At 39.9% G+C, this 25132-nt stretch overlaps 1 protein-coding gene and 1 long non-coding RNA gene across 4 annotated transcripts in view; one reads left to right on the top strand and one right to left on the bottom strand.

The window, feature by feature from the left end:
* The window catches only part of Fas1 (fasciclin 1 Fas1 domain-containing), a 379485-nt gene that overhangs the window by 330851 nt on the left and 23502 nt on the right, over window positions 1–25132 (top strand). For 2 of the 3 annotated variants that reach the window (XM_076765290.1, XM_076765288.1), the window contains exons 8-9: window positions 22632–22874; window positions 23596–23625. In XM_076765290.1, the coding sequence (XP_076621405.1) occupies window positions 22632–22874; window positions 23596–23625 (273 nt within the window). The remainder of the gene's footprint in view (window positions 1–22631; window positions 22875–23595; window positions 23626–25132) is intronic. The other variant, XM_076765289.1, reaches the window with a different exon arrangement.
* LOC143341908 (uncharacterized) overlaps window positions 1–25132 on the bottom strand; it is a 66314-nt gene that overhangs the window by 34175 nt on the left and 7007 nt on the right. Inside the window, exon 2 of the long non-coding RNA XR_013079694.1 lies at window positions 1805–1906. This is a non-coding gene — a long non-coding RNA (uncharacterized LOC143341908). The remainder of the gene's footprint in view (window positions 1–1804; window positions 1907–25132) is intronic.

The raw sequence follows: 25132 nt of genomic DNA, 5'->3' as shown, positions 1-25132 counted from the left end.
GAATAGACACTGATTCTATCTACTTATATATTTCGTACGAATTCAATTTGTTAAGTATTTCAAATAGCATTATTTTTTAATTTTTTAGAAAATGAAAAGACAAATGAACAAACCGATAGTTTCTTACGGTGAGAATCGCAGACACAGTCAACTGAATATTACATAAATATTAATTTCACGGCGAAAAGAACGAGTTGCTAAAATGGCTAGAAAAACGTTTGCAAGAAATATGGATTCCACGTCTGAAGTGTCGCATTATGAATTACCTGACGGTGAAAATTTACAACCCGACGATAAGTTATCGATCGACCTGGCGAATGCGAGCTCCGTGCGTTGCAAAGCCACCGAAAATTCGATTGATTTATGGCAGAGAAACGTACAAAAATATGGCTAATATATTTCAGAAGATTATCTCATGTTTGGCGAATCAGGCTTCGACTGAAATCGAATTGGACTGGACCTCCAACATCGAAGAAAATATATCTTTGATTCCACGTTATAAAATATTAATATCGTTTTAGATCTGATTTAGAAGTAGAATTATTTCTACCTTCGATTAATAATTATTTCAATTTGTATGATATTCGTTTCGAAGTCTGAAACGTAGAATATTTTCAAACTGCATTAGAATTTTATTTTTGATCTTTTTCATTTTAAAATACATAATTGACATATACGTCCAGTCCAGGTGATTTTGAATAATATAAACGCGCAGAGTTCGCGAACATCGGAGCTGCCATTTCAGATTATTCCCACGAGATACGGTCTCCAGAGCCAGTTTATTTCCTTTTCGTATCACGTCCGGACTATTTTCCCGGCATAGTTTGGCGTTTAAAAAATTCAGCGAACCACGATGATCGCTCTAACACGTGATCCTTACGCAAACAGCTTCGTCAGGCGTAAAAGGGAAGCATGACGCGGATATTTCTCTCGAAACTCGCGGGACAGGAATAAAGAAACAGTGCTACCGACCGAAAATATTTATAAAAACCGAAATTGAACGAATCAGACTTCTAAGAACATCTGTTTTAAAGAACCTGAACCGATTTAAATATTTGTATGTTTAAACAAAGAGTCGAAAGAAGAACGGTGAATTTAACGAAAATAAAAATAAGAAGCTTGGAAAATAACCTGATAGTTTTTGAAACGCGTTCGTGCTTCGAGAATAAAATATTTTGTGTCGACTGTGCTCTTTCCGTTGACCGTGCCAGAATTGTTTGGACAGCCAGTGACATATCCCCGACGAAATAAAATCTTTAAGCTTCCCTCTTACGTAAAGAGGTGAAAAAAAAAAAATACCTTACGTAAGGTAGGATGAACGAAGTTTCACGAGGTCATGAAAAGTTTCTTATTCCAGAACGTGCAAAGACTGCCCGCCCTTCGAGCTTTCCCACGTGAATTTCCTTTCGAAGAAAGACAGTTCTTGCCGCGACTTCGGAGCTTCCTGCCAGGAACGCGATCGGACAGCTTTTTGAAGCGGGGAAAAAAGTTTAATGTTTGTAGCTGCTTGGGAACGCTAATCGAAAATCATGCGAACGAATTTCAACACCCCCGATCCTCTCCATCAGTTTTTGCGCGCTAGTCAAATGAATTATGCTTCAATGTTTAACGTAGCAAGATTTAACGGAATTAAAGTAAGATCATAAAACATAAAGTAGTTCATAAATTGGAAAGTACTGTAACGTTGCTGACGTTAAAAATGTCTTCCAGAACTTTTGTAGCGTTACTGGACTTAGGAGGGAGGATATACGTAGCCCGAGGCAGATAAAAAGGTTTCAGGAATTAAATATGTAACAAAACTCACGTGACTTTGAAGCCCCACGTTGAGAAATTTGTGGTTACCTGACAGCTCGCAATCTCTGCACAGTAGTTTGATATTTGCACTCACAACGCACTCGTTCTGCTTCTGTAAAAATAATAAAGAACAAGTGTAATTATTTATCATTAAACAGTATTAACCCCTTAACGCTCATATTTTATAACCAAGAATGATCAGTTTTCTTTATTGGATTTGTTTCTAAAAATGCGGTTTTTGTTACTTACAATGTTGTATCCAACGTATAATTTGACAGAAAACAAATATTATCATCCCTTAAACCATTAGATTAAAGAATAATCGTTTCTCAAAGCAGTCAGACTCGGTCATGAACGTTAAGAGGTTAAATAACTGCCTCAGAAGATCAATGTCCCCTAAAAGAATTTATATTGAAAAATGTGATGCTACAGAGATTGAAATGAATTACTTTAAAATATGAATAGATTTAAGGAACAGCTTTTTAAAAGTGTTTCTTTGAATGGAGGTTTGAGGAACACTGATTTATCGAATGAATTTTTAGTCGAGAAGAGGTTTCCAGGCGTCAGCGTGTTTTTCGCGAGGAAGAGAGGCAGATGGACCGATATAAACGACGTCCGAGGGAAATGCAATAACGCGTTTCGACCTTTCAATTAAAAGACAGAGGCAACGCAAATTGCCGGCCTTGCGGTCCGACGGCCTTTTAAATTTCCCCGCTGCCATTTAAAGCCCTGCTTTAATCGTAGCCTTATCCCCGCGGAACCATCTGGCGAAATAATTAAAGGAGGATCGCATAAACCGCGCATTATGCCGCGACTTCGTTGCCTCTGCGCTTTCCCTGACTTTCTTGCTCCTTCATTCATTTCTGTCGGTTGCAACGCGCGCATTCGACCATCCGATAAAAACAATTTCGCGAAACGACCGCGGTTCCATTACCACGGGTAACAATGTTAATATTGCCCCCAACGTTTCCTTTTTACAAATTCACGAGAGCCCATCAATTTCCCCTCCGAATTACGCGATCGCTGTTTGGAGAACAGTTTAAGAATTCGTTATTCCCTGTAGTTGGACAATCTTCATCGAACAGGAAAAATGCTTCGAAGCTGAAGGCATCCTCGAAAGAACGAAATAGGCTTCCATAAAAATTCTGAAAGATCGCAGCGAGAATCCAATCAGTGGATAAACGTTACACCGTGACGAAGACTTTGATATACCAATTCTCCACGAAGCTCGATCGTGCTTGCTCGATTACTTTTCGAAGTTCCGAATTTCTTAATGGCGCGGAGGTAAATTTTATTCGTGGAAACGGATCGTGGGGATCCTGTCCTCGGTGCCTCGCGAGCATGAATTTGCCATCGAGCGTGCACTGATAACGTGCGATCCGTTGAACCGTCTGTGATTACGAAGAAACTAGAACGCACACCTGACGCTGCTCCCCGATTACTCGAGTAACGACTTTTACTTCGTGAATAATAACGATTCGACTGCAGTCCGCGAACGTGCTCGAAATGTAATTTCACCATTAGATGGAGAAACGTAGAACGGATGACACGATTCTTTCCCCCCCTCGGAATGATAAATCGGAGCAAAATAGAGAAGACCTTAATATTGGATCCTATCATAATTATTTGTCACTTTTTTAACCGGGTTCGAACGATTCATTTTTGTAATAGTCATTAGTCTACAAACCTCGATCTATTTGACAATAGATTTAAGATTTTCAGAATAGGAATAACAGCCCAGAGCAAAGTTTATTTAATTTTTCATCTATTTTTGTGTCGCATTTACCAACGCATATTTTATAAAATATATTTATGTAATAATGCACGAAAAAACGGCAAATAATTATCGTATCACACGACAAATTGATCGCTAGATCGTGTCTCTTCATATATGACAAAAAAATTCACGTCCGATATTTATCTTTCATAAATATGTGTTTATTATTTTAGTTTATTTAACATCGTACATATTTTATCACGAATTTATATTAATAACAAACCCACCCTCCATTCAATAAAGTTCCAAAACAATGATTTATTGAAATTCATTAATTACGTTTGCATTGCAGTTGTTTCCGTTTCATTACGTCCAAGCATTCAATAAAAATTTTAAATATATTTAAAAGTATAGAAATGTAGTATTTACAAAAAAATTAATGAAAATGAAGGAAATATATTTGTTCCGAGGCTGTTCTTTTTACTTTATTAGGTTTGCTTGTGTTATTGGTTGGGAAATTCTGTTTCGTAGGAATACGACACTAATCTGAAATTCCATGGATAAGCAAGTTTTATTTGATGAAATCACATACATAATCAAATTACATCCGCGCACAACGGAGCATGTATTTTGCATGTAATTGCATTTCCGCGTCTCTTTCATTTTCAACGACGACGTCTGAATTGCATTACGAAATAGATCGCGAAGCAAAAGGAATAATAAAATTCAGCGATCCAGAACGCAATCGTAAAAGAACCTACGTTTGTACGAAACTATGAAAAGTCTTTGATTCAGTTTCCTACATTTAGTTTCAAAGCTCCAAAAATTCCTGTAACATACTTAAATCGTTTTTGTAGCTCATATTTTTTACTAATCCCCGTACATTGATACTGAAATTTTAATCTAAAATTCGTCCTTTCATTACAGAATTGAAAGGGGTGTCTTTTTTTTTGACGAAACCATCAAAGCATAGAATTCTTTCATAGAGGTACAAACTCAATCTTCTGATTGGTCCCCATTGTTTCGCGTCATACCGTCGAATAATCGATAATCCCCTTGAATTGCGACAAAACGATTGAATGCAGCATATTTATGACGAATATTGCATATTTCTGCACAACAATCCGTCAGGCGAATATTTTCCTAAAATCGAATTTCCTCGCTGAAAGGAAGAAACCGAAGAAGCATCGAATTACCAAAAAAAAACATGATCAGTTGTGCCGTTCGTTGCACGATTTTATATTTTTCATGCTTAAATTTTGCATTTCAGACTAAAAAATTCTGGAAAAATTGATCGCTCTCGAAAGTTTCGAAACGAAAGTATTTTTCGAAATTAAAAATATTTTAGAATAAAAGTGCTTTAAGAAATCAGTTTCTACTTTCTGTTACAAATCGAACTCCCTAATGGCGCAAAAATCGCTCACGTATAGGCACGTGCAGTTGCATTTGTTTATGGCGTGCACATCCATGCTATTGACACTTCAGACGCATAGCTACGTCGTGTTAGGTGGACACGACCGACGCGTTGACACTTGCAATATCATAGACGATAATTAATTGTCAAACCGTCACACGAAAAGCGAATGAACCGTTGAACAGCGAGTTTTACGGTCGCCAGGTCGACAGAACGTGATACGAAAAGGGAAAATACCGATCAGGGAAAACCGAAAAAGCATCCTCTAAAAATATAATTTCAGCAACTGGAAGCTGAAAAATACCTCGACAGAAAATAAACGCAAGTAGGTCGAATTTACTCGCGTCCGGCACTCGACTTCCGCCGTCTGGCTTATGATAATTCCGATTACACCCCCGTACTGACTCCCCCAACAGTTCCCTAAATTCTCCACATTTATCGACACGCAAACATCACTGGTTGCAGAGGAATATCGAAGCTGCGGTGATATTTGCGAGGAAAGACATCAACGAGAGAAATTATTTCGTCGATCGATTTCTACTCCGCGAATTGTCGAATTCGGAGACGTTCCTGGCCGGAAATGATTTCTCTCGGTCATTTTGCCGCGGTACATAGACAGAACCATCCAGCAGAGCCTTTTGATCTAGCAAGAATTTTTACAGCACCCCGTAGTACACACTGGACCCGTCGTACGACGGAAAGAAACACGAAGAGACTTTCCACCCTCCGCCCTTCTATTTGCACCACGCAGAACAAGTTACTCGCAAGCGCTTGAGTCAACGCAGACAGCGTTTCGCTGACGTTCGCGTGTTCCTTGAACGAACAGATCCTCGGACAGGGTTCCAAGACGCAGGGAGACATTTTTGCGAACCCAGGAACGCGCGAACGTCGGACAAACGCGAGTCGAAAAGCGATCAAAAGCATCGGGGCGTCCAAAGTCCTCCCTCGTCGGCCACGACGAACGAACCGTACTACTGTTCTCATATCACAGCAGTGTCTCTTACAGCGAACAACCTAATTACAAGTTTACCTTTTTTCTGTTTTCTGTTCGCTTCTTATGTTACGGACCAACCCTGGTTTCTGGTTTCTCTGTGCAGTCCTTCAAGGTAATTCGCCGCCAGCTTTTTCTCTAGTTTTCTTCTTTCATTTCTTCTATCTCTATCTCGCACTCTCTCGATATATACATATACATGTACATCTATGAATATATATATATATTTTTTTTTTTTATACTCATTCCATTCCACACCACGATGTCTCTCTTACATGTATCATTCGCAGACGTCTTGTCGAGCAACTTTCTTTCTCTTCTCTCTATTTCATGACTCTACTTCATTCTGTCTGCCTTCTATTCATGCCCTGTTTCTCTTTCATGTGCTTCCTTCTCGCAACATTTTTTCGCTCATCCTCGATCTAGCCCATTTAGTGCATCCGCTTGTACGTACACACACACACACACACCTCGGTGTTCACGCGTCCTTTGCGACCGTTCGCGTTCGATCGTCGGAGACGGAGAAACAATCCCTACCAGACGGAACTCGGCCATCTTTGTTCGCCAACGACGAACGCAAATTTTAGTTTCGTTCGCAAGTCCTTCGTTCGTTCATTCGTCTGAAATTTTTATTCGTCGCTCGTGAATTAAATTTGACCGACTCTGCACATTTAGAAGAGCGTTCGAACGCTGCAACTTTGGTGTGAACAGGAATCTTTGGCTATTTAAGGTCACTTGAGAAGAATTCCACTATTATTTTATTTATATTCGTAGGTGGGAAGCAAACATTTGTTGTGAATACTGCATTATAATTGGAACAAAGTCGACTGACTTTTGGAGTATCAGGTACTCAGGTCTTTGAGCTTGTAATTTTGGTCTTTCTATGTTACAGCAAAAGAGTTATGGTGGAAGTCCCTATATTGTGTCTGAGCATTGAGTGATTTTTAATGTTCTTAAAAGGATCTAGCGAAGATGGAAGTGTCAAAACGCCGATTATGATTTCAGAGCAGTATCCTAATATCTAGAGTATACAGGGTGTTCGACCATTCCTGGGAGAAACTTTAATGGGAGATTCTAGAGGCCAAAATAAGACAAAAATCAAAAATATCAATTTGTTGAATGAGGCTTCGTTAAAACGTTATTAAAAAATTAAATTAAAAAATTTCAAATCATTCACGGAAAAATTATTTTCGATTGCGGGAGATAATTACAATCATTTTTGGTGAATAGACATACCCCCGAAATCTTACGCAGTTTCGAGAAAAAAATTCTATACCGAAAATGTAATGTCTGACCATACCGTTGATATGTTTCACTGAAATTTCATGCGTATGTTTAAAACATCATAACTTCTGAACGGATTGAAGGATTTTAATGTTTAAAAAGGCAAACAACGCGTATTTTAGCGGAGAATATGTAGAAATCGCAAAAATATTCGGAAAGTTGTTCCTTGACCCCATAAAGTTAGAAAACCCCCATAAAAGTAGCCCAATTTTCAAGCGACCATAACTCCTACAATAGTCAATGAATCTCCTTGAAATTTAGGCTGGAAGTAGAGCTCATGGGTACCTACAAAAAAGTATTAGACAACTTTTCTATAAGACATCAAACAAAATTACTAAAAATCAAAAACGAATTTTTAAGAAAAATCAACAGGGGATAGCTGCTGAAATTTTTCGACAAAAAAAAAAATTTCAAATCATTCTGGAAAAATTATTTCCGGTTGAGAGAGTCAATTACAATCATTTTTTATGAATAGACATACCTCCGAAATCCTTCGCGCTTTCGAGAAAACAATTCAGAAAAGTGGAAAAATTTTTCGACAAAATTAAAAAATAAAAAGAGGTGGCCGAACACCCCGTATAAATATGCAGACTTCCTAATTTGAAACGCTACAATCTTGCAGTTCTGGTCTAGAAACTGATATTCTCGCTACTGAGATGTAATAAAGAGGTTCTTGTTGCTAGAAGTAATTAATACGAATTCTAAATCTCAAAAATGATAAAGCAATAATATACGTATTATATATCCAGCTCATTCCTCGATGCTCAAATTTTTTGACACTATATTGCAGATAAATTAGAGTCAATTGACCACTCAGGGCCGCTTTTCTAATAGTGGAGGTACCTCTTCGATGACCTTCAGCGGCCAATAGATTCTGTCCACACTACAGTGAGTTCTCAGACTTCTGACGAAGTCAATAGCATTGCTCATAAAGCGTTAGAACATTTTTTCAAAGAACACGACTTGTCTCTAAGGATATTCAATGATATAAATCGCAGATTCCTAAACTGAGAATGCCCCAAATACCTTGAAATATATTTCCCCCAGTGAGATGGGCTAAGTATAATCCTAATTATTTTTTTGTGACTAACAAACATTGTTAATAATTCCTACGATCTGCTGGATCGATGGAAACCTTATAGTACACAGATACCATCGATCAGATCGGTGGAGGTAGTTTTTCCGTGTCTCCGACGGTGAAAAATGCTTTTTACTCGAAAGCTCCACAAGTGGACAAAAGCACGCCACGACACGAATACACAGAAACACGGCAGCCACGAGGACAGCCAGCCTATCGGAACGCTTTCGATGTATTTGCCTGCGATTCTTTCTCTTCCACGTTTGCTGAGAACAAGCAGAGCAAAGGACGAAATGACACCGTATTGATTACAAAGAGCGCGAAAAACGCGGCCACGCCAATGCGCTGATTTTGCATTTCATACCCTAGCGTTTTTTATGCGACTCATTGCTTCCCTTTCGCACCTTCTCGCAGCACCGCCGTCGGCCACGTCCCGACACAATACACAGTGTCGTTCTCTTTTTTTTTTTATTTTTTTTTTTTTTTTTTTGCCTCGCCACGCCCGTCGGATTCGCGTTTTTTCACGAGCCCCCGTTTTTACGCGTCGTCGACGCCGATGCGATTTTTCCGGCCGTTCTTCCCGCGCGTTTCCGCCGTGCCCGCGATTCCGCCCCCGCGCAAATTGACGCGTGTAGTCTTTTTTCCTGCGACCTATCGATGGACATCGACTACCGATCACCGAACGATCGGGTTCCTTCGGTCTCGATATCGCGTCGCTCCATCACGGTGGATATTTTTCCTCCTACGGCCATCACTTTAACACGCTGACTGTCGGGTGACACGATTTTTCACTACGGAACGAAATTAATCTGCGCAGAACTCGCAACGAGGTTATAAAAATATTCTATAACGAGCATTTGCATCCTATCGTTGCTATTGACTGAAGTGACGAAGATCGACAGGGATAAAAGCTACTGGACTATCGATTACTTAAAATAAGAATCAAACTTTGACCTCGTGGAAAATTTAATTCTAGCCTGCCAGTCGACGTGTTAAAAGTGAAATTTAAAATCTAAATTTTAATCCCTTGCTTTTCGTTAAAATCGACAGGGGTCTCTCCTCCGTTAAAATAAAATTCTATTTTCGCCGTAAGTATTTTCCAATCGCGGATTCTCGAATCCGCGCAGAATCTGACCACGCGCGGGTGGCAAATTCTCTCGTGACGGAGTTCGCGAGCGAATATCGAAGTAATCCGAGCCGGGGCCGCGCATTGACCGCGGACTATGCAACTACCCGCGAACTCGTTCGTCTCGTTTTAACCGCTGAACACGTCTGCAAAGTTGAAGAACTTGTCGTTTGTGAAAATTGCTCGCGGCTTCCCGCGGTCGTTTATTATTCGTCCGCAGTAATTCGTCGCACGGCAGGTGTCCGACGTGGAAAACCGCGAACGCGGCTTGCGTGTGCGACCCTATGCAGCCCCCTGCACCCACATGCACCCCCCTTTGCGCTCTGGCTGCGATCCTCTGCGTACAAGTCTGTTACGTCAGTGTTTTCTTTTCGTCCCCCACAGTTAGACATGCATGGTCAGTGTACTTGAATCCGTTGTGCATCGGTATGCCTGTCATGTGCTGTTTACAAAAACAAAAAAAACGATTGGAGTGGCGTAAACGCAACCTCTACGAGCCAAGGATTAAAGGTGGACTCGCATTATTCGTTTCCTGGATATCCGTTCATCGATCGTCGACCATCAGTCGACCATTAACAGATCGCTGATCTTTCGTTAGCAGATCGTCGAGTGTCCGTCGAAAAATTCATCAAAGGGTCTCGTTTCACAGGTATTCGCTCTGTACGAAATTGTTCCGTCCATCGATCTCTTTGACGAATATTTCCACGAACAATTTCCCAACAAATAACGCGAATCCACCTTTAGAAGGGTTGTTTTCCAGGGAAAAGGTCTACGTTCCGATATAATGTCGAGAAAACAATTTCTGTTATTTTATTTCGAGGTGGAATCGCCTTTCAAAATATGTACAATCTCTATCCTCCACTGAAACGAAAGGAAACATCTTTTGCACGATAATGATACCATTTCCAAATTCAACTAGAATTTTTCGATCGAGGAAAACGACCCTCGTTGCTCACTGAAAATTCGTACACGTCACTTTTTGAAGAAATGCGTTGTTGGACACGACTCGTGCTTCTAGCCATTTATTATTAATTGTTACCAAACCTCTTCAATAAATCTGGGAAGTAATGAACGTAGAATTTAAAGGTAATAATAATCTGTGCAAAAGTTTCTTTCGTAAGACTTCAATAAATTTTCTTCATCGAGGAATCGACTGTTTGCTTCTTTTCAACTTTATAAAATGATTTTTTCCATTGATACGTGTTGTTTATTCGTGCAAATTAAAATGTGAACACGAACGAGATATCTTAAAAGTGATACCAAAGAAGTTTAAAGAGATGGAATACATTGTAGATGTTTTCCATTGTTAATTGGAACCATTTCCACCAATCAACACGATCGTTACGAACATGCCGTTCCATTCGTTTCAACCGTGTTGATTGGTAAAAATGGTCCCCAATCAACATCGACGATATGTAAAAATATTATTCCTGTTGCTCTCAGGTACAAACATTCCCAATGTATTCCATACCTTTATATCATTTATTACGATGTCCATCGATGTTCGCTAATTTACATGAATAATATCACGCGTTAACTATGATAATTATTCTTTATATTTATAATTTAATCGTTTACTTAACATATTAATTAAGGTTTTATACTGAAATATTTTTGCACAAATCGCTGCTACTGTTCCTGCTCATTATCTTTACATTCTATGTTTATCGATTTTTAAAGAATTTATTGAAAAATACCTTCAACGAGGTTGAAAATTATGTAACGATCGCTAATAAATGCTCGATAACTGGGTTGGATAACACGAGTCGTGTTTCCAAATATGCAAAATGCAATAAAATTCTACGATGCAGTGGTTAGAATAAAATCGTTAACGATCAATGGAGACTTGGGAATTTTCGCGAAGGATTTCGCCCGATTTATACATTATCTCGTACACGTTTCGATGCATGCCTGCTACTCTGTGATTGTGCGTACGTACAGTACATACAATACATGCACACGATTGATGTTTTTGGCGACCTAGGAACACCAATTTAAGATTGATACATCGGTAATGGAAACAGAAATTACTCAAAACGCAGCATTCGACCAGCGAGTCATAAATGAAACAGCTCAAACTGATCTACAGAGACTCATAAATAACTAATTGTCGCTATGTTTTCTTTGCTTTCAATTATAAATTTATTATATGCGATAAAAGCTCGAAAAAATATGAATTTATGACTTTTTTAATTATATGTGTGTTGTTAAACCTTCGATAACTTTTACCAAAGATAAAGAACGTCAAATCTTTAATCGATACGTTTCGCTAAAATGGGAAGAATCAATTCGGGGAAAAAGATATTCTCACACGACTTAACGTCAATTCTGTTCTCCTTACGAGACTGAAAAATAGCTTGCGTTCCGATCTTCGATTACGTCAATTTTTGATAAACCGGGAGACTCTTGCTCGCAGAAATACGACAATGGTCGAAATGAAATATCACGTGTCCCGGTTCGAGTTGAAGAAATCGCGTAAAGCGAAAAATCTTTTACGAATGTTCTCCGCGCAGAGACAACGCTCTACAAACAAGACTCGTAAATTTCGAGCCACGGCTCCTTCGAGGAGAACCGTGCTTCATCACGTGTAAATGCAGCTATATTTCTTTTCGTAAAAATCTTACGTGGCCGGGATTCGTAGCCCAAAAGAGAGAGAACGAGAGAGAGAGAAAGGGAGGGAGGGAGAGAAACGTCTGCTCAACAACTCGGTCACGCGATATTTCTACGGAATTTTTCAATATCGCGAACATCCGTGTACGTGACTGACACGGAATTTTTTTGCATACGAATACAACTGTTCGAATAAAACAGGTGTAAGAAAAATTCGACGATAAAATGGTGAATTTTTGTTGTCCAATCGGTGACATGTTTCGAACTGCAGCGCAACTTTTACACTGTTTTAATGCATAGAATAGATCGTTCATGGTAAAAATGGCACTCTTGGTATTCCCAAAAGTATGTAAATGTAGTTCAATTCGACTAACTTTGCTTTTTATATTCAGTTCGAATTTTGCACAGTTTTCGTGCGACCTCAAAGAAAGAGAAAAAAATAATTGGGTGTGTTGAAATGAAAACAGAGGAATGCTGCAAAACGTCAATTATTGGAATATTGATTAGTCAAATGCCTGATTGCGCGAAAAAGACCATTTCTTGTTCGTTTGAATGCAATAGATGGCCGTTTGCCAGTATAAAGCTTCACGAAAACTGCAATTTTATGAAATTCGTTACGAACGGAATCGAAAATATTCGTCTCTAAACGAACAGCTTGTACCAAAGAATATATTTTCACAAACTTTAAGAAGCATCGAGTATGTGAAACATATGAAATAAAATAACATTTTCTTCCCCTGGGCCTTTCTTCGATCGTCATTCGAAGGAACCAAGATTTTTTTGCGCAATAATGCTACGCGTCCCCTGTATACCGGGACAATAAAAGAATACAAACAGCAGCAATTTACGAAACAGTGGGGGCTTCGTTTGAGAGTTGTCCTGTAGCAATGGAAATTAATTCTGAAACGAACAACTCGATAGAATATCCGACCGTGTTCGGGTGCGACCGCATTCGTTATTCACGTAAATATTTCGCTGTTCGAACGCCGTCCTCCTTTGCAATTAACGACTGCGGCTCCGTATATTCCGTTTCCGTTCCAAAAATACAAAAAAAAAAACACGGCCGTGGAAAGACAGGAGCGCATCCAACTGTTCATCGTTCAAATAAAAGGACTCTTTTTCGATTTAACTGAATTGTTCTGCAAAATTGCGATGCAAAAAGTTTATTGGTGAAAACAGTCGCAGGAGCGTTACCAATTACAAATACAAAATGTTTATGATTCGAAACAGATAATTTAATTTGGAGAATGTGACGGTAGAAAAAGTCTGACCAACGGGAGTACGTATTTCGAAATAAGAGGATGAATTCAATTTAGGAAAAGAGAAAGAAACTCTAAATACTTACACGTGTTCGAGCGACCACGTAGAATTTTATCAAGAGTGAAGGATCGAACCACGTTGAAAAGAGTCCGATAAAAATGGTCGGGCGTGCATCGAACGAGGCGGTACTAAACAAAAAGTTGCACACGGGGATGAAAGGCGATGGAAAGGGTAGCGGAGAAAAATTGTGCGTGAGAGAAGATAGAGGAGCATTTTCGACATGATGAAGCGGCGAGCCTTATTGCTCACCGCGAAAAAGGATGGCTTAAAAGCCTCGGGGAAAAAATCTCATTTCGATGCAGCCGTTCATTCTGTGGCCGTTAGTCGCTTTCTCGATACACCGAAAAAAGTTCCTTTGGTAATCCTGCCGGACCCCCGTGTTCGCGTGTTCCTTTCTCTCGATCCTTTTTCGCCCCCGCGATCCTGAACAAAGCGTTTCGTTGCGTTAGTCGCGAGCCAAAGCAATTTATTCGACGTATTTTCCAACGAAACTGTCCCTACTGCCAGCCACATTCTTCCTGTCAAGTTCACTGGATTATCCGTTTTTAATTCTAAGCTTTAAAGTCGTTCAAATTTGTAGTTCCATTTCAAATTAAATTGGTTAGTTATAATTGCAACTTGAAACCATTTTCTTATAATGTCGATTAATCAAATATTAGTCGATCAGTTCCCCGAAATTGTATGCGTATGTTTACAAAATCATAACTCCTTTTGATTTGATTTGAAATTTTTCGGCGAAAAAAAATTTTTTCAAAACGTCCTGAAAAAATTATTTTCGGTTGCAGGGGTCAATTACAATCATTTTTTGTCATTACATATACCCCCGAAATTCTACGCATTTTCGAGAAAAAAATTCCTCACCGAAAATATATATGTCTGACCATACCGTTGATATGTTCCCCTGAAATTTAATGCGAATCTTTAAAATGTCATAACTGCCGAACGGATTGGACGATTTTAATGTTTAAAAAAGCAAACTACGCGTATTTTAATGGAGAATATGTACAAATCGAAAAAATACTCGAAAAGTTGGTCCTTGACCCCGCAAAATGAGAAAAACCCCATAAAAATGCTCCAATTTTCAAGCAGCAATAATTCCTACAATAGTGAATATATTTCAATGAAACTTTTTTCTGAAGTAGAGCTCCTGGGTACCTACAAAAAAGTATTAGACAACTTTTCTGTAGGGCGTCAAACAAAAATACTAAAAATGAAAAACGAATTTTCAAGAAAAATCGACAGGGGTAGGTGCCTAAATTTTTCGGCAAAAATGAAAAGTTTCAAATCGTTTTAAAAAAATTATTTTCGGTTGCAGGGATCAACTACAATCATTTTTGGTCAATAAACATAATCCCGAAATCCTACCCACTTCCGAGAAAAAAATTCGAGAAGGTGTGAAATTTTTCAGCGAAATTGAAAAATTGCAAATCGTTCTAAAAAAATTATTTTTGGTTGCAGGGGCCAATTACAATCATTTTTAGTGAATATACATACCCCCGAAATCCCACGTACTTTCAAGAAAAAAATTCATTACCAAAAATATAATATGTTGCCAGAAATCTTTATGTATAAAATCGTATTCTATGCATCAAAACAGGAGAAATTAAACTAGAGGAGTCATGAATATCTTTTTTAAACTAAAATAAAAAAGGACAGACGACAGATAGTACGTGCCAAAAGCGTACGTAGGCCCTGATAGACGTTAATATTATAGAATAGGACGTCGATTTCGCTAAATAATTTATAAATTTTTGAACGCGAATCGATATATTTAGAAACATTCGAAAACACTGCTTTCGATTGATTTCTAGATTAGAACTGTACTAGATAGCGATGATGAGAATGTTGAGAAATTCGACGATTTTGTTGAACATATACTTTTTTTGGTGATTTGGAAACAGCGCTCGAATGAATTCTTAGCTATTGCCTGAGGAATGCACCGTCGTTTCTTGCAAGGAAGATTTACGACGATGATATATCTCGATCGATCCCGAACGCGAATAATTCACAATCTTGTCAACGATTGTCCTGCTTCGCTGAAAGAGACTTTTCTCCCAGAATATATTCTCATCCCCTTTATTCACACGCTTTGTACATTGCCTTCGGGCGACACCAATTCGAAAATACTTTTTGTCTAGAAAACGACATTTTACAAACAAAATATATTTTCTTTTTAACGATAGACCACGTAACGCATCCGAATAGATGTACTGTAATTACGTATGTAGCTGCAGTAATTAACGCTTCAAGTATACCCTCGTCGTTACGTATTGATTTTGACTACATTTCCACTTTGTATGTATTTTTCAAACTGGTCCACCTGTTACGAATTTTTGTTTTTAAAACTTTTTACGCGCGGATACAATTTTCTTTCTCCTTCGAGCTAGAATAACTAACAGTGGAGGGTGGCCTCGAGGAACCAATCGATTTTAATAATAAATTAATAAATAAATTACAAAGGGTCTTCTCAAATAAAGAAATATCAGAATTTATTTAAACCGATGATCGATAGATCGTAGTACAGAGTTTCGCGGGAACCGTTTCAGCGAAGAGAATTGAATCTCCGCGTTCGAAAGATTTAAAGACAGCCAAGTTCGTAACATAGAGCGTCCACCTTGCGCTCGCAGTTCCAGCCACACGCATCGTTTCGAGTCTCTGATTAAAACAGTTCACACACCACCACCCACGCGACCCCGAGGCTCGAACCCGTCGCCGTCTCGAATAAAACACGAAAGAAAGAGAAACTAGAGAGCCAAGCGAAACGACCAAATGGATCACGTACCGAATGACAAAAAAAAAATCTTCCTTGTAAACCGCCAGTGTCTAGCGAGAGTACGCACTGCACGTTGCACACCTAGCCTATGACTGTTAGCTCCCTTGAATGTCGCATGTTGTCAAGGACGAGAGCACCGGTACACGATGTTGGTCGACGAATCGCGGAATACCTCCGTCGACACCTCAGTCATGAATAGAGAAAGCATAGCCCTCGTGACATTCACAAAACGGCATAGCCACGATATATCATGAGACATGAATCAGTGCATTCGATCATGAACGCTGTTGCCATTCATCCCCCTTTTTGAATCATCTCTCATCACGCCTGATCTATCGCTAAATAGACTACGTAAGAATACTTATATCATAAAACGTACGTTTAATCCGTAGCCTAACTTCTGTGTTCTCCGAAGATTCCGAGGGCGGCCATATTGGCCTCGTGGATCACGATCGTGACGGGGCACGGCGGTCGATCGACGCCGCTGTCGACGCCCTGTATTCAAGGGAAGAAATTTCGTTTACGTTTCCCCGAGTGAACGACAGGCCACCGACGAGACGATCGAGAATCGCGAAATTTCCTCGATTTCGTCGCGAAAAGCCAACTTCGGGAGTCTTTTTGCCGTTAACTTCGTCTGCTTAAATCCGCGCCGGAGATTGTTGATCTAAACGATTCGTGGACGACGTCTGAGGGTGTACCGTGCGCCAAATATTGCGGAAGCCGCGATCGCATCGACAAGATTGATCGCCGCGTCGTTCGACCGATCTCGTTTCGCGACGTTACGATGTGATCCTCGAAGGTATTCATATTTTATGTGCGATAAGACTGTTTACAGGACCTTTCGTCGGGGTGACAAACCTCCGACAGCAAGAGTAAGGCTAAAAAATGATAGAACGGTACAGAGAAGACGTCTTACGGCCGTTAGACAAATATTAACGATGTTTTTAATCTTTGCAAAGAATTTTTTGTTTCTCGTCGTTTAAAAATGTGCCAGGAGACTCTTCCGCGACGCGAATGAGCATTCGTCTTTGGGTTAAAATAGAGTCTCGATGTGGTTGCCGTACAGTTTGGCTGAAGTCATTAGACATATAAAGTACCATTTCTATAGACGAGATTAATAAGTACAATCACTTAAACTCTTAAAAAAGAAACTTGTTGAGAAATGTAGACAAATATTGACCTCGTATAAATAAATCTAGAGTCAGGGGTACATATATCTAGTAACTTTATATTTGACTGTGCCTCAACGCCATCCCTCGTCGTTTCGAGGAAGCTCGCCAGTGGCGCCACGGTAGGCGATCGATGGTGGGGGGAAGTGGCCTTGAACGGCCGATTAATTTTCTTCGGACTGTAGTCCCGAATCGGTGCCGTCACTAGACACGGCCGAGTAATCTATTTAATCGGGCTGGTTATTATCGCGATAACGATTTCCATCGGCACGGGTAGCTGGCAATCGAGCGTTTAATTGCGTGCCGATATTAAATTACTATCGGCCACGTGTCCGACTCTATTACACCGATATTAACGCGCGGTGTTCTCTCCGCAGTCGACTGGCACAAAAGAACGGAAGCAATTACACTGTAATTCCCCCACCTCCTCGCCACTATCTTTCTAGTATCCCCTTCATTTTTTTTTTTTGTCCGCTGTGTTGCGAACACTGGCACGCTCGGAAGCCAACGAACGGATTCGATTAAAATTTCAATTATCGCCGATAATTCAAGGAGCCTTTACCGTTTGATTTGCCTTATACGAAAACCCCCGTCGGCTGCAATCGGACTCCGGGGAACGTTAAACCGAACTTTTTATCAATCGTAATGCACCGACGTAAAATAACGTAGCTTTATATTACCATCGTTCGCGTTTCTTTCGGTCCAATTAAACGTATCCGTTTGTCGTTATTTTTCTGTTTCGTTCCCTTCTGACGTGTCCAAACTATCGTGGAGGACGATGGTTCCAGAATGGCCATTTTTTATGCTCGTCGGAGAAGATAAATTTCGATATACAATGCATCTGTACGCGATAAATAATCAGGAAACGATAGTTCACTGATTCTTTAGAACGTATAGATACATATCTAGAAATTATCCTGTTTCGACAAATACCAAAAATGGCTACTTTCGAACTCCTTTGCCGATTACCAAGTGCCATGATAAATCGCGTTTTTTATCAATTTTAGTTTATCTGTTACCGTAAATAGAGCTGGAAGTCCCTAAAGTCCTTTGTATCCTCCTTTAAATCGGACGCCAAGTGGTGCAAAAAGTTATATAAAATATAGATTTTTAATTGCAACGTGGGACCATTGATCGAGAATTGTTTATAGAATTTTAATACACTATGAAATAAAATTTTTAAGATTCAGAAAAATAAATTTTACAGTCTCACACCACTTGGTCTCCCCTTTTCGACACTTTGTACTCCATCGACGCGACGTTGTTCGACTTATGTATCGTATCGAACACGACTCGAATTATCCCTCGTCTGAAGGATAAGGACGTCAAAGGTATCGGTCGTAGCGTTCTTTGAAAGAAGGGAACACAAGGTAGACGATAGAATTTGCTCCGTGAGAGAGAGTAGAAAACCGGAATCCGCGCCAAACCCTTTTCGTCTCGAACTAATTGTCGAAACGAATTTTCTATCAATTGTGTACATGTGTTTATTACTCTTATATTGACTCAATGATGTTATTCTGTGGTGCTTTGCATGTCTCTATTGGACTCTGCATGTCGTATAGGGCATCGTAAGTACTTAATTAAATGAACTCATCAGAGACTATCGAATACACACGACACTCCGCAAACCTACGATATGTAACGCGTTTGCTGCGTTGCGACAGTCGAATGGGCGATTCTAGATCGGCCGGTCGTTATTAGTCGTGTATCAAGCTTCTGTTGGTTTCTCTAGAAAACGTTCAGAAGGTAGTTAGCCTGTAAGAACAGTCGGAAGAATCGCGAAAGCTCTACTCAATCTCCAATCAACGTAAAGAAACGCGAGATTGCTTGTACGTTCGACTTAAAAAAAAATCAAGTGATCCGACTCGATAACTAATCAGACGACGAGAGCTGAGAAATTTCGTTACCGCGATTAACGTTCGAAGAACCGACTGCACTTACTGCATTTGACTTTTTAGATTAATTTCTTAGATGTAACTGCGATTAAAGATCGTCTACGAGACAAAACAGGGAAGGACATTTCGTTCTGCTTGATCCGAGCGCCATTTTATTCGAACGGTAAGAGAAACGCGAGACACGATGTCGAGTCGAAAAAGATTATAGGATTAACTGCGGTAATTGCAACTCGTGAAATATAGAAAATTACAAAGATCATCGAATCTTTTCTTCGAGAGAAAATATTTTTCTTCGTCTTCGTTTCAGATAAATTATCCTTTGAAAATAAAAAGTTTTGGGAATTCGACAAAATTCAGAGTATCATATTTAATTTCTTATTGATCCGAGATAGAGAAGACCAATAAAGCTAATGGAAAAGCAATTAGAAATACCCGTTCTCGACACTTCCCGTGTCTCAATGTTTCTGATTGAAGTCTTTTTGGCTTCATTAGTAAAACAGCCTGCGGAAGTTCCAACAGAACGAGAGTCCTTCCGGTGATTGGAAACGTTTTCAATTCAAAGAGTCAGTTTCTTTTTCTTTTTTACATTTCGTTCGTCCCGTTTCTGTTTTACTTTTCAATCAAGGCTCGGCGTTGTATGCAAGATATCCTCTCATTAATTTATTCCCGGCGTAGGCACCTTACTAGTAAACCAGTATCGTTATTATCCCGTCGCTTACCAATGTTAGTTCGACGATATTTTATTTTCGACGATCCTCCCAGCTGGCGAACAAGCCTTTGTTATTTCCTTTACCCAGTGTCAATATTGTTCCTTCGTAACGCCACCGATGCCCGGTTAATCTTCCCCTTCGTTGCTTCCTCTCAGCCCAAGTCTCGGGAAACTCGCGGAAAGGAGATTAACGAGACGACGACCGCGATAAAAAGTACAAGCTGACCAAACGAATCGTTCCATTCGATGAAGAAGATGCAACGTTAATGAAAATTTATAGGCAAACGATCGCACGTGCAAATGTGAATCGACAACGTGGGATAAAAGTTTCTCGTACGAGGCTTCGTTCTCGAGAATATTAGCTTTGAAGTTGTTTGGGGCACGTGAGCATACTACTATGTAATGGATCCCGCTGTAAACGTAGACTTATAATTAGAAATATTATTGTTTCATAAATTAATTCTGTAAGGTTTGTTTTTGAGTAAAATGGAGTCGTATGAGGATCCTCGAAGTTGAGAATCACTAAACGAGAACGCACGTAGTACACGTGCGTTCAAAATCGATTTCCTCGGAAACGAAGCATAGGATGAAAAAATTTATTACGCGTGTTCGATTCATTTTTGCATGTAAATTTGATCGCCCGTGCAGTGGTGTAACCAGGAGCACCCTGTAATCAGTGTTAATATCGGAGAACGTAATGCAGTTCAAATACAATTTCTAGTGCAATTAAAGTGGATATAATTTTCATGTTTCATAAATTGCACGATTCGTTTGTCGAAGGAAACGATGGAGGAAAGGTGGAACAATTTAGAAATGGTCCTTGGGTATGGTGGGAAGAAGTAATATTACAAGGGAACTGAATAAGAATTAGTGTATGGAAACGTATAATACGAAAATAAATATTCCTTTCTAAATTGTGAAACTGTACAGAAACTCCTCCATATAAGCCACAAAATGTATCGCTGTAGTTTAGACATAAACGTAAATAGTGTAGATAATTACGAAACTTTTATCGAGGTAAAGGTCGGAACTTTTAACGAGGAGTTTCTGTAACGCGTGTTTCTCCGTAGCCCTGATCCTCTGTGTCTCATGTCTTATTTTCTCCGTTCTCAGTCATTAATCCGGTCGATGAGCGCCGAGAGACTAGGGGTGAAAATCGGCCGTCGCGAGCAGCTAATCACCGTCTCGTTAATTACCCCCCGGGCCAGCTTTAATCCGATCGAGCAACGTTCGATCCCCGTTTGAAGCGCGTTTCCTCTCGACTTTTCCTTTAAATCAAACGAACCGCGCACGGATAAAACTACGAGGAAACTCTCGTGATTTTCAAAACGATAACGCAAACGTCGCGACGCTCGCGGTCAACGTTCGCGACGTTCGTTCGCGTCGCGCGAGCTGTCGTGTCTCGAATCGAATTTTAATTAGCACGACTCCGATACACCGACTCCTGCTGGCGAACCAGCTATTCCAGTGCGTCGAGAATCGAAGCTACGTGTTTCCGTCGCATTAAATCACGACATTTGTCGCCTTGAAAATTCAAAGTCAAAGCCACGAAAGTAACTGGTTATAGAGACGCTCTATTCTTGCAAGGAAAATCTAATTTTTCAATCTGTTCTATCCGAAGCTAAATAATTTTGGAGGTCCAACAAAAATGCTTGCTTCTGCCGCGAATAGAAGCAGGGCATCAATATTCTAAAAATGAATTTTTTAAAAAATGGTTTTCCCAAAAGTAATCGTTTAACCAAAAATTAAAACTTGATTTTATAAAAATTATTCTTCGACGTATCTTTGTAAATGGCACGATGACTCGCGTGCACACGCATCTATTTGATCGTTGTCTTCCTGAGTTGTGCAGGGTCGTTCGCTCGACTGGGACAGATCGTGACACTTTAACTGATGAATCTAAACAAGATCTAAGCAGAACGTGGTATACAACGTCGACGAACAACGCTATGACATTCTACGAAGAAAATTGAGGGTCAAAAGTAAAAAAAAAATGTCAGAGAAATATTTAAAGATCGATATGTTTAGTAAATGTCACGAACAACTAAATTGATAATGTAAAGTACCCTGTAAGAAATTTGTCCTGACATAAAAGTTCCCAGAAATAATAAAAGAGACATGCCCCAATTGCACGAATCACTCTGTACAACGTTTATTAAATATGACTTCGGATGTCGGTGTATCTAAAAACGTTCCTCGTATCTCGGAAAATTTCGTCGATGACAATTTTAACGAAGTTTATTACTTCCACCGTTCCTTTAAATCCCTAGATTTTTCGTTCGATCGAGCAACGCGAATCTAATTATTCTATGACGGCTTCAAGCTTTATTTTTGTGTTACCTATAACCTCCTGTGACCCTTGCGAATTTTTTATTTGCCATCTTCGTGCAGAAGCGAAATATGCGAAGTTATTTCATCCTGCTCCGCAAACATTTACATTCTACCTCAAAAAGTAGGAAAATAAAGAACGTTTCATCCCTGATCTACCTTGGTGCTCAAACTTCAAAGCTAATTTCGCTCAAAAGAATTTCTTTTAAATAAATTCAAACGAAACAAAAAATTGCCTAAGCACAAAGAACTTCGCACATTTCGCCCTATGAATGCGGCAAGGTTTTCCATCCTCTTTCGTTACGTCTTCTTTTAATCATTTTTCATTTATTTCTTTTCTGTTTGTATTAACGATCCCCGTGTAGAATCAGTTTGTCGGCGCCCCCCGAAATCGATAAACAGAAATCTCTTCTCTACGTTCAGGAAAAGGAGGACGGTCCGGTGTACAAGTTTTACGAGACGATCCGCGATTTCGGCGACGAAATCATGAGCACCATAAGTCACCTGCGCGACGTGACGCTGTTTGCGCCGAGCAACGCGGCCTTCGAGGAACCAGGCGTGCAACAGATCCTTCAGGACTCCGAACGCGTCAAGGAGATCCTGAACCTCCACTGCGTCAAGGAGCGGCTGCCCCTCGACAAGATCAAGAACAAGAGCGTCAGCCAGGTGGGTCTGTTTGTTCTACGAATTTCCAACACCGTTCCAAACCAAAGGCTAAAAGGTCCTTCGCAACGTTTCGAACATACGGTCAAAGGTTTCGAGTCGCTTCAAATATTTCTTGAAATCAGACAACACGATGCTACTAATAAATGGGAAATACTTGTAACCAAAGACTCTTGAATGTTTCGAAAGCTCTAAAGGACGAAACTTTTCAGCTAACATTTGGAGCTAAATTTAAGATTCAAAACCACCTTGATAGTTTCTGGATTTTACTAAATTTCTGATAGTTTCAAAAGTCTCGAGGAACTGTGTGACTCTATTGTACCGATAATCCTTGAAATCATGATAGATCCCCTGCTCCCCATAGTCCAAAATGTCCTGTCAGCCTGAGTGAAGCGATCCTGAAGACGAAGTACTGAAAATGTGAAACAGTCTCGAAGACTTTTGGATCCTGATAGGAAGAGATAAAGATTCCAAAGTTTGAATCGCGCTCGAGATGAAATGTTTGAAGCGATTGGAAACCCTCGTACGGCCAAATTGCTTGCAATCATGCAAAGCATCGAGCATCCATTATTACGCGTCCCCCCTAAGTTCGAACAGTCTTTGGTGCCAAGATTTCCATTGCTTTCCGCATTGCAGACACTCGACACTGTGTTTTAGCGTCGCGACACGCGTACACAGACGTTGATTAATTCAATGTTTCTCTGTTTTCTGTTTTTGTTCAAAGAAATCCTCGTCCGGGAAGTTACAACTTGGGGTAATTACACATTTATATAGCTTTCAGTGTTTCTCTGTTCGACTGTTCGTGAACTTCCTGCATCTGTTTTTTCTCTCCGCATTCGCCTGATTTACGTCTCAGTGTTGATCCCGATCCGACTAGCTCGTTGTTCAGCGAATCATTGCGTCTCGTGTTGACGCCAGCTGCGCATTAATGTCGCGAAACCAGCGGAAATGGGAAAAGTTATGTCCCGTGACGCGCGAACGAACCCACCCGTTACTTCGAAACACGAAGATCCCGTTCGCAGGTGTTTTGTTTTTTCGCGCTTGCTTCGCTGCTAACACCACTCGATTGCACTTAGCTAATTAGGCATTTGGCTTAAGTCGTAAGATTTTGTACCTTGTATCATCTCTGTTCGAGTTAACAAACAAGCACGGCGTTCAAATATTACTAACAACAAATTAACACGTAATTTTTTCTTAATGCTCTTAAAATTTTGTTCAGTTCAGACTAATTTTAGACTTTCAACGTCGCCAGAAATACTTGCAACACCCTATACACCACAGATCAAAGTTTTAATGAAACTTTAGTAGTTTGTATGCAAAGCTTCTTATAACACTCGAAACTTCTACTTTCATTGAAAAAGAAAGAACGTTGACTTTTTATGATGTATTACTTATTTTCTTGGTCCACTGGACTTCTTTTCCACCAACTCCCCCAACTCAGCTTTTATGCTAATCTCCGGGTAGACATTCTCTTTACTAAGTTTCTCGATATAATAATATCCTATCGTGTAATTTGCAAAACTTTTATTTTCATGAGCAATTATTTAATAGAGATCACCGATGTAATGATTGTATTGCACGATTAGCGATACGAGAGCATCGTGAGTTCGAATACTACGGATACAACGAGACTCTTACGCTTACGCTTGTCGTAGATGTGGATTTATTTGTCTGTTGAATTTCGTTTAAATTGGTCACGCCTTATCTGAGACTTGTAAGTTACGTAAGAAGAAGTTATGGGATGATCTAATGCTAAACTCGATCGCTGGTTCGGTACGAGAGACGCGATAAAATAGCTAAGGGCTTTTTGTTATTTCAGCGAAAAGTTTTGTCATGCTGATTGGATGATAATGAGAGCCCAGCGTCCCTGGTCGGTCGACTTTGAGGAAAGTTTGAGGAGAGTAGAAGTAGCCCACGTTGTTATGACGTTAGGCGTCTTTCAGGGAACTTTTACCTTCCAATCCACTTAATCCAAGGAACTCGGTCTCCTTATCGGGTTCGAGCAGAGAAGTTCATTTTCATTTAACGCCACTTCGCGAAACTTCCGGCTCGTTTATATAACGCGCGATTAATGTAACATTCGTTGGAATTCAATATTCCTGGTTGATATTTCAGAGGTACGCTGGTGGCTCGCGACATAATGGATTAAACCGTTAAAAATTCGAAACGCCCTCGAGAAATGGTGGCGATATTTAATTAAAAGATACTTTGTTTCGTCGGCGTTGAATTACGCTGTTTCGAGGGTGCGCGCGCAAAAATAC

This window comes from Colletes latitarsis, chromosome 5, assembly GCF_051014445.1.
Source record: "Colletes latitarsis isolate SP2378_abdomen chromosome 5, iyColLati1, whole genome shotgun sequence".
Taxonomy (NCBI): Eukaryota; Metazoa; Arthropoda; class Insecta; order Hymenoptera; family Colletidae; genus Colletes; species Colletes latitarsis.
Note: the sequence above shows the minus strand (reverse complement) of the source record. Positions and strands in the feature narration are given on the sequence as shown.